This window comes from Polyodon spathula, chromosome 15, assembly GCF_017654505.1.
Source record: "Polyodon spathula isolate WHYD16114869_AA chromosome 15, ASM1765450v1, whole genome shotgun sequence".
Taxonomy (NCBI): Eukaryota; Metazoa; Chordata; class Actinopteri; order Acipenseriformes; family Polyodontidae; genus Polyodon; species Polyodon spathula.
The window spans coordinates 14,190,675-14,201,092 of record NC_054548.1 but is presented as its reverse complement, the minus strand read 5'-3'; the positions used below and the strand labels follow the sequence as shown (position 1 = coordinate 14,201,092).

At 37.8% G+C, this 10,418-nt stretch overlaps 1 protein-coding gene across 1 annotated transcript; it reads left to right on the top strand.

The window, feature by feature from the left end:
- The first annotated feature begins 471 nt into the window (after nt 1–471).
- LOC121327516 (ornithine transcarbamylase, mitochondrial-like) lies at nt 472–10,202 on the top strand. Its single transcript, XM_041271585.1, has 8 exons — nt 472–514; nt 681–768; nt 5,107–5,242; nt 5,794–5,922; nt 6,240–6,293; nt 6,954–7,103; nt 8,097–8,234; nt 10,131–10,202. Exons 1-8 carry the CDS (start codon nt 472–474, stop codon nt 10,200–10,202), a joined length of 810 nt encoding a protein of 269 aa, XP_041127519.1.
- The last annotated feature ends 216 nt before the right edge of the window (nt 10,203–10,418 follow it).

The following is a 10,418-nucleotide window of genomic DNA, read 5'->3' as shown; positions in this document are numbered from 1 at the left end:
AGCAAGGGTTACATAATGGAAAGGAACAAACAGCTGATGAAACACTAAGAGCTTGTGTCATTTAACTGGAACAGAACAATGTGTACACCGCCCCACGCAGGGTGCAACTTGCAATTATTTTTTGTTCACTAAATAGCAATACACACTGTATATAAGATTCTAATATAGATATATCTCAGAATTATTGTGGCTGTCCTTGGTGAATTAATGTAGTATTAAAGCATCATAAACTTGAACTAAATTCCACTGACAGTTTTGTCACCCCTGTTGTATGTAAAAGTGCTGAATCAGGTATGGCCAGCTACAGCTGGAACAACAGAACTGCAGAGCTGACAGATTGAACACATGTACTGTGAACTCATTCATGACCGCTGCTTTAAACCAGATTAACACCATTGTCTGCATCCCTCACTGAAACTTTCACCGCTTACCTCCTCTCGCCTCTTCCTAATATGGCACAACTGAGGAAGAATGGGGCCATTCAGAGCCCTAGTCCAGGATGAGCTGTCTACAAGTACAATATATGGAGCTGTGGCCTTCAGTCTTATCAAAGCTGGCCAGATGCTTGTGAATTGAGCCTTAAACAACATGGACATTGTTGAAATCTGTATTTAGTTTGTCACTTGTGGTCATTCCTGCAAATAATTCATTTTCCCTCTGAATGTTTAATTTGTTTTAAGGCTTTGCGCTGCTGGGAGGGCACCCCTGCTTCCTCACCACACAAGACATTCATCTGGGAACCAACGAGAGTACCGCTGACACAGCAAGGTTGGTGCTTGGGATTTAGCTGTTAAGTGAGTCAGTGGGGGTGAATCCTGGAGGTGTGGTGTATGAATGAGAGTCAAAAAACTGATTCAAGTAATGTTGCCTTGTTTATTAAATGAAAGTAAACAGTAGTTGAGGTTTATATTCAAAGCATTTAATAACAAATAAAACCTAAACTTAGACAATACCAGAAGCTTGACTCTACCATCTCTGATCTAAGATAGGGGGAGGGGGGAACTAAAATACTTTATCTCCCAAATTACTCAAAATAAAAGATTACCTTAGAGTATTTAAGTTCTTTTAACAGCACTGTACCAGTCGCTCCAGTTGCACCAGTTCCCTGGTAGTCTTCCTCAGGTTGTAGGAACAGGCCCTTTTTAAACTGCATAGTGTGCACACTCATCTGTTATCCCAGAGTAATTGGTGGAACCATCACAAACCACACACTACTGTTTATTGCCTTGGACCTTACCAAGATGGGACACAGACCTCGCCTTTGCGGCATTAGAAACAGGGTCCATGCTACAACAATTTTAAATCAGCCTCCAGGGTGCTAAAGCTCCAATATATGTGAATGGCAAGGTAACAAGGCCAAAACAGCTGATTGGTGGATTAGTAAGAGTGATTACTACAGTATAAGCAGTGCGTTTGTTCATTAAATTAGTTTGCCCGAAATATACACTGTGCTTAACACGGTATAAATGATGCCTTTGTTATTGAAATCAATGGGAATGGCAAACGGCAAACGCTGTTTGTCCGATATAAACAGCTACCCGAAATAACCCTGTAGAGTGTAAGCTGTTGATACTGTACATGTTTCTACTGAATATGGATTCTGTATGTCCAACACGAAGAGCACTGGGGGAAATATAATACCCACATTAAGGAGAGGGATTCAAGAAATCTTAAATTGAAACAAAAGTGGGGAATGGGTGACAGTGAGCATATTTTCTGATGTTAATTTGGTGTATTTTAAAACCTAAACTGTTTTACAACTCTACTTTTTAAAGTGATACAAACATGTAAGATGATGATACCAGGAGTGGCGTGCCTGTACAGTACCTTATGATGATGTCAGAATAGTTGCCAAAGAAGCCCAACAATTACATTTCGACAGAATCCCAACACTTATAAGTGTATTCAAATATATAAGCAGCAAGTATAAGACTGAAAGTGGATATTACCCCAGATTCAGTGGGAGCTCAAGCGACCGGCATCTGTCCTTCAACAGTAGGTAGCTTTGGCAAAGATCAGCTAGCTTTGTGTTCTGTCCTCCAAGTGTGTGTGTGTGTCAGTCTTCCTCGCTAACCAGCCTTTTTATCTGCCTTAAATTCTGTCTTAGTTGCGTCTTCCTCAAGCAATAAATCGGCTGGGATGAAGCAACAGGTGGCAGCGACATTTCAATTTTCTCTCCTGATTCACGTTCCCAGAAATATTCAATGTGCCTTCATTATCTCTCCCGTCTCCAAAATAGACCTTGAATATGTTTTGGCTATCTTGACTTGGCAGACAGTCAGTAACTCTTTTTACATGTATAAAAAAAAATGCAGTTCTCAGCAAGAAAGGCAATTAACTTAATTATTGTAAGTATACAGGGTTTTCAATTAGTTTTTAGGTATGTGGCACTTACTGGGAAATTCTTGAAAAAAGAGATTAAAATGGTGCATCCCTAGGCTACTAGCGGTTTGCTTGTAGTGTCTGACAAAGTAGTCCATTAGTGCAATGAAAGAGTTTTATTTCAGCACTGCTCACAGCAAGGTAAGATCAACAAGAAGAAAAATTGGCTTTTGAAGCATCAAGGTCCCTACAATACAAGACTGACTGAAAATGTGTGTCGAGTTGGTGACCGCACCTTTTATTTGTGTACAGTTGTAATGTGATAAACAGTATGCTGCAGCTCCCATGCTCAGTGTTAATGAAGTCCTGATCTGACAGCATGTAAAACAAACATCTTATGATTACATGTTACCATTTATTTTTCAGTAAAAACAAGTCCGGTCAGTTTGAGAAATAAACTCTGTTTTCCCTGCAACAGCTGACCCTGCTTTAGTACAGAACTCACACTACATTACTGCTCTTCATTATGGTAACATCTAGAATTACCACGCTTGCTTCAGCTGAAGAGATATTATCAGCTTCTCATCTAACTGGGGAATCTGCTGTGTGATTAAATCATGAACTCCCAATATCTCTGACAAGCACATATTTTTACGATATCACAACAAAGGGAATTTGTTTTTTAGTTCAAATGTATAGCTAGTATGTACTATGTATTGCCTTACAGTACGAAAAAAAAATTGACAATATTAATATTAATATTTTTTAAATTAAAGTAGCCAGCACAAATATAGTATTAGCCAGTGGCTCGTGCCGGTCGCTGGCTTATTTTGAAAACCCTGAGTGTTTTAAAATACTAAAGTACTAGATGTTGCAAAGAAACCAAAGGAGAGATCTGTGGCATTGGTCTATAAGTCCTGTTCAAAGTGAAGTAACGTAGTTGGTTGATTCATCTTTAGTAAGGTGACACACATAAAAAAAATGTACGTAACACAGTATTCCTGGTGCTGGCAGCACTAGAGAAGCTTGCTGGATTAGCTATGGCAACTACAGTAGTGTTGTACATCTAGATATGGGTCTCCAATCCTGATCATGGAGAGCTGCAGGGTCTTCAGGTTTTTGTTTCACCACGCTCTCAGTTACTTAATTGCTCCAATTGTTGACTTAATTAGTCAAGATTAGTAGGTGTTCCAGGTCATTAGCCATTGATGATGTAAAGACACCTATAAAACCTGCAGGATAGGGGCTCTCCAGTGTTGTAGCTAATAATACTAATAACAATAATAACAGTCTGGATATTTCTCTCTAACACATTTATGCATCAGACATATTAACCAATATGAGTAATTAAAGGTAAGGGTATTTCGGGGGTGCGTTTTGTGACCTGCGGACTCTTTCGGGGACGTATGGTCACTCTATCTTTAGTAGTTTTATTGTCCTAACTCCCTCCCCAATGTGCGTCATCACATCAGAACACTGCCTGTTAAACCAGTGAGCCTCAGCCAGCACCTGTCTGTTTCCGCCACCCCTGGGTAACTGTGTCTGGCTTTGTGGCACTCTGCCAGGGGCCACGGCTGTCTAATATCTTCCAGATGAGCCTGTCTGTCACTCTGTCACAACCTCTAAGATTTAAACTTGAAACCTTCAGAGGACAGGTGTATGAATAACTGAAGAAGTTTCAGTTGTTTGTTTTTGATAATAGATAATAGTTGGTTGTTGTATTTGTATTTCTTTTTGTAGCCTTGTGATGTTAGTCCAAAAAATCCTTTCTCAAATTATTATTATTTTTGTTGTATTTATTTATTTTAAATCAAATTAATGAAAATCAGATGTAGGCAATTTACTTTTCTTCTGATATTTTGGAATATGGTGTCACGGAGTGACTTTAAAACCTGTCTTCCCTTGTACAAGGTGTGAGCATCTTTTTTGAGGGAAAGGTGTATGCGGCAGAAATGGGTGGCTCTTTTATAGAAACAGCTTAATTTATTTGAAGTTTGCCCACTGATGATGGGAATGAGAATGTAGAGATGGGAGCCCAGCTAACAAGATTTAAGTTTTGGCAGGTACTATTCTTTAAGACTGTCACCGCTAATGGAAGCAGGATGATCTTTGGGATACAAATTGAACATTTGTGAAACTGTAACAAATATTGTAATGATTGTATGTATGTATGTATGTATGTATGTATGTATGTATGTATTTATGTATGTATGTGTTTTAAAGAATACAAAAACAGTAGAAAATATTATTTCACAGGCCTGTGTGAAGCAGTTCATTGCATTGAAGGTCAGGCCAGCCTGCTGAAAGTTCCAAAACTCCCTCGTCATGCTATAAGGCAACAAAAGGTGAAAATTTTGAAAGGGGGTGTAGACTTTCTGTAGGCACTGTATATAAATACAAAGAAGAATGTGGACTTTGACAGTGGACATCTGTCGTGAGCTGTTTAGTTTCTGTTCATCAGAAAATAAGTTTTGGAACTCAAAGTATATATTTTTGTAATGATATTTATACAGAGAAGGTCAATGCTTGGCACAAGTGTTGAGGAATCTGTAAAACAGTGCTAGACCAAGTAAAATGATGAATTTTGCTGTGATTCCCTATCTCTCGCCACAAGAGGGTGATCTCCTCCAACTAGGAATGCTGAAAAACACTAGTGTTTGACCATATCAGAGCTGCATATATATATATATATATATATATATATATATATATATATATATATATATATATATAACCATTTAACCGTGTATTTGATATCGTCCTAGCTTTTTTATGTGATTGCAGAGTGCTGATCCTAGCCCGGGTTTACAGCCAGTCAACGATTGATGAGCTGGCCAAAGAGACTTCTGTCCCAGTAATCAACGGGCTGGCAGACCTGTACCACCACATTCAGATCCTAACAGACTTCCTTACCCTTCAGGTACAAAACAGCACCAGTATTGGTCATTACTGGTGTTGTGCCACTTACAAATTTCAGAATTCCAGCAGCAACACTCTTTTTTTTATATATATATCATTAGAAAGTGTTGTATCTTCAACATACGAGGGGCCCTATGCACATAACAATTACCACCACGCTAAGTGAATGGCCCTTGTGAATGATACTGTACCACTGTGGTATGCAGCCCCCATTCTAAAAATGGTGTAGATTAATTTGGTAGTTATCTACAATGTATGCCAGAGGGGTGATTTGTGAAATGCTGAAGCAAATTTAATGAATTTCAACCTGTCACTCCACAGGTCTGCTTGAAAATGCAGAACTGCGGATCTGCTCAGCTGTAGTATTAACTGTGCTCTAGTCAGGCTTCTATACAGTAATTGTTTTAAAAAATATATACATATATGTGTGTGTGTGTGTGTGTGTGTGTGTGTGTGTGTGTGTGTGTGTGGCATATTTAAGTGTGAATATTTAGTCTGTAAAGGTAAGGTTATGTACATGTTTTATTGTGACCTTTTTGAAAATGTGTTAAGGAGCACTATGGGTATTTAAATGGATTGACAGTGTCATGGATTGGTGACGTTAACAACATGTTACACTCTTTTATGATGGCGGCTGCGAAACTTGGCATCCATCTTAGAATTGCTACTTTAAAGAATATAGTGTATGTGCGTGTGTGTGCGTGTGTGTGCGTGTGTGTGTGTCTGTGTGTGTGTGTGTGTGTGTGTGCTGACCAGCAATGTAATGCAACATATAATACTCGATTTAATAACGACATATAAATAAAATAATGTGTTTTAAATTTACAGTACACGTTCAAACCCAGGGGTACATATGAAATAAAAGAAAAAGGTATTTTGTCTACATTCTCCCCCGCTAAGGGGGTTGCACTTTAGAAGTGTTTTGCACATGTCCAGAGAACCATTTGTCCAATTGTAGCAAAACATTGTTTTGTACTGTGATTGTATTTTCTTCTCAGGGATATGAGCCTGATGCTAGTGTAACCAGAGAAGCTGAGAAATTGTCAAAAGAGGTAGGATATGTTTTGTTTTGTCTACCTATGAAATGTGTGTGTTGAGTCAAGGTAATATGATAATATTAGACGCATTCAAACTTTTTTTTTTAGTGTTGAATTAATTTTTTTTCTTTTAATCAGGCTACATTTAAAAGTTGCTTCCTGGTACGTGATCACTTCTTGTGCAGTCAATTTCTGTTCAATTTGTGAACAGGATGACTAGTCTTGGTTTCAAATTTTAAAACATGAGGAAAATTAAAATCTCTGAATTCGATATCTTCTTGCGAGCGCCTGTAAGGGCTCAAATTGCTTCTTCCATGCCTGATCTGGAACATAAAACACATCATTCAATCAACATTGACAACAACTGCCTGCAACCTAGATTGCCCCCCCACCCCACCCCACCCCCGACCCCCTTCTTTGCGTTAACTATACGATGCATTATGGTTTTTCTTTGACCTGGTCATGTGAGCACTTCTGTGCAGTAAATTCAGTATCAAATGTGAACACCATTGACTGGCGCCGTACCTTTTTTGAAACATGAGAAAAATCAATAATCTCTGAATTCGAGTGTTCAATATAATATATTTTTAGGCCTAACCGAAATGTTTCAGTAATGGCGAGTGTATTGTTGTTGTTGATGTTTTTTATTGCTGCTGCTGTTATTATTTTAATCAGTGTGGTACCCAGTTGTTCCTTACCAACAATTCCGTGAAAGTGGCTCATGGGAACAACGTGTTGGTGACTGACACTTGGATAAGTATGGGCCAAGAGGAGGAGAAGAAACAGAAACTGAAGGATTTCCATGGTTACCAAATTACCATGAAGGTACAAAATTCGTTGTTTTTTTTTTTATGTAATGCCACTCACCTCCCCCTCTCTCTCTCACACAGACTGACATACTGAATTTTATGTTCACTGAAGGAAAATGCCTGTTATATATAACCAGCGCCCCAGATAGGGTTTGGGAGTAACATACCCTCTAATTTTAACACTGAGAGGGGAAAATGTATTGCAACATTACCTTGAAGTCATGAGTAATCTCGATAAATAATGTACAGTATTTAACGGTAATGGGGTAGGCTTTAAAAAAGAGCCTTCCATTTTAACTGCATTGTTACTTTGAACAGCTGTACAGCCACGTGTGTGTTCTACACGGTTCTTTATCAGCTCAGTGCATTTTATTCGCGGTATCACAGTAACTGCAAATTCATTTTACATTCAATTCTTAAACTCAGTGACATGTTAAAACTTCATTATGAAGCCATACAGATAAATAAAATAAGGAAATGCATAATAATTTAGAAAACAGTTTGTTTAATATTATAGGCACCTTTCTTACTGTGATTGACTGGAAAGACAACAGCGCTAGCCAGAGACTGGATAATGTTTGTTGGGTTGGTTTGTTATTGTGTTCAGTTTCCTAGTAACTGAAGGCATTGTATTCTGGGAGGTGTAGTTGTTAGTGAAAGTTTTAGGGGAGGCAAACAAGCTGCACAGCAAATTTCTATTTGTATTTTTATGCATTAAATGTAAAATTAGTGTGAATTTTGTAAAAATGGCAGTTATGCATCTTATCTGGACCACTGGTTATAACAGAATATAACAAAAGATTACTCTGTGTTTGTGTGTGTGCGTGCGTGTGTGTGTGTGTGTGTGTGTGTGTGTGTGTGTGTGTGTGTGGTGGTTGGTTAGGGTTAGGAGATTAAATCAGTTGACAAACCCTGATGAACAGAAACTGAATATGGCCCTTCTTTAAAGTGAGCGTTTAGTGCAATTTACATAATAAATATTTGCTTGTTTTTGCCATGCCTCTCTCAGACTGGAAAGGTGGCTGCCCCGGACTGGACATTCTTGCACTGCCTGCCCCGCAAACAGGAGGAAGTGGATGACAAGGTCTTCTACTCCCAGTGCTCTCTGGTCTTCCCAGAGGCAGAGAACAGGAAGTTGACGATCATGGTAAGGGCAGCCCAGAAGCTCTATGGAACATTCCAGTCGTGTCAAGGCTGCAGTGTTTGTCTTCTGTAATCGAAACCACTACCTCCAATAGAAACAGGATTTCAACAATATCATAGTTTTTTTTTTGTTCTTATTCCCCCTACATTTGCCTTTTGCTAAATCAAAAATAGTATCTATTTAAAGGAAATGTCCATTCCATTTTATGATTATAATTTGCAGACGTTCCCTTAATCCCTTAATCTACACTGATGGTGCTGTCAGCTTTTTTCTCTTTCAACAAGAGGATGAGAACTTTCGCACATCCTTGCTAAGATGTTTTTAAACTGAAGAGATGGTTTACAGAAGCAAATTATATTTGCTAATACTTTTTTTTTTCATTTATGAGGAAAATATTAAAATGTCAAATGTATTTTTTAGGTAGATGGGTGAAATGATAAATATGTAATTAATAAGGTTAAAAAGAGATGGGGAATTATGATATTCGTCTTTCAGTTTAAACTGATCAATTACCATACCTGTTACGTAACATGATGCTACTCAGAATGACACTATACCACATACAGCACTCCTTAGGAAAAATACTGCAAGCTTTTATTTGCTTGCTCTAGGAATGTATTGCACTTTACATGCTTTCCTTTACTGCAGTAAATCATGTGATGTTCGTTTCTCAATCTTGTATGCTGGCTCAGCATGCATTCATCATAATGTTATAACCATTCTCTTGGAGAACTTGCTGGCAGAATATTAGCCTTTGGGAATCTGTCTGGATCCGGGTTGACATCGATCCACAATTGCACTGAAATACACACTGACATAAAACAATTACTTTGTAGAACTTTCTATGTGTATAAAGGGTGAAACATTTTCCAATCACAGTCCCTGCCCCATGCATTGTAGATGACTTATTTGTAAAATACTTTAAAAAACTGCAAGTTGACAGCAATGTATTTAATTAATACAGCAAAAAAAAAAAATCTGAAAAAGTATTAAAGTAAAAACCTCTGGCCATCTGCAAGTTAGAGTGCTGACGGGATTTTTTCAGCTTGGCAATTACTGTAAACTGCTGTAATCAGAGTTTGCAGGTTATACTGTCCCACATTCTCAGGGGATAAATCCCACAGGTCGCTTGATTCCCTGGTTACTCTGTATGTTTTATATGGGTGTTGTAGAGGATAAACATTACACTCCAAAAACAGGATCTCCAAGTCCAAGACAGTAAGCTTTGCAAAACTGAGTTATTTAAATGGCCATCATGGTTAGAGGCTTAGCGGCCAGCGTGATCTCTTTGGGGATTTTAAAAATATACCAAACAGATTTTGTTTTAACTTAAAGCTGTAAACATTTGACCAAGGTTTTATTAATGTGGTAGTGAAGCTATTATTATTATTATTATTATTATTATTTATTATTATTATTATTATTATTATTATTAATAGCAGACACTTTTATCCAAAGCAACTAACAGAGACTAGGGGGATAAACTATGCATCACAACTGCTGGAGGCCAGAGACGGTGTCTATCAGTATATATCTTACATGCCATTATTTTACATTGCACAATTTTATTTTTTTTATCTTTATATGAATGCTTTTCAATGGGGAGCATCTTTATGAATATGTACAACACATGTGTGACCTACTGCAGCACTTTTAAAAGAAAATCTGGCACATACTGTATAATACATATACAGTAAAATATGTATTTATATGTCCTTTGTACTTGGTGAGAACTTGTTCTTGCCAGCCAGTAAATTCAATAACATTTGTGAAGATTTTTACGCAAGCATATTGGATTTTTTTTTTTTTTTCGTGTTACCAGTGGCTGTACGTTTGTGTTTACAGTCATGGCAGGGTTTTCTTTTAACTGCTAGGTCGTTTTAATCTGTCTCTTCCCAGGGCCTGATGGTCTCCCTGCTAACTGAATACACACCTCAGACACCAAAGCCCATTCTAATCCATGGAGAATAGAGAACAACAGTTCTTTACAACAGAATCTTCTGGATGATGTGTGATTGTAGCTAACAATATAATTACAGAAATCTTAGCAATTTTGCATTTCCATTTGCTACATAGGTCTCGGATGTGCAGTTTTAAAAGAAACATGTGTTATTTGAATTTTAAAACAGGATATCTTGAGGTTAAAGGAAGCTCTGCTTTTATGCCTTATTCTTGGGTTATCGGTTT

Excerpts from the sequence above, each read along its gene's own strand:
- LOC121327516 (XM_041271585.1), top strand. The coding sequence starts at position 472 with ATGGGGCCATTCAGAGCCCTAGTCCAGGATGAGCTGTCTACAA. Across the intron at positions 5,923-6,239 it reads TTGCTACTTTAAAGAATATA|GGATATGAGCCTGATGCTAG; the intron begins GTGTATGTGCGT and ends TTTTCTTCTCAG. Across the intron at positions 8,235-10,130 it reads ACAGGAAGTTGACGATCATG|GGCCTGATGGTCTCCCTGCT; the intron begins GTAAGGGCAGCC and ends GTCTCTTCCCAG.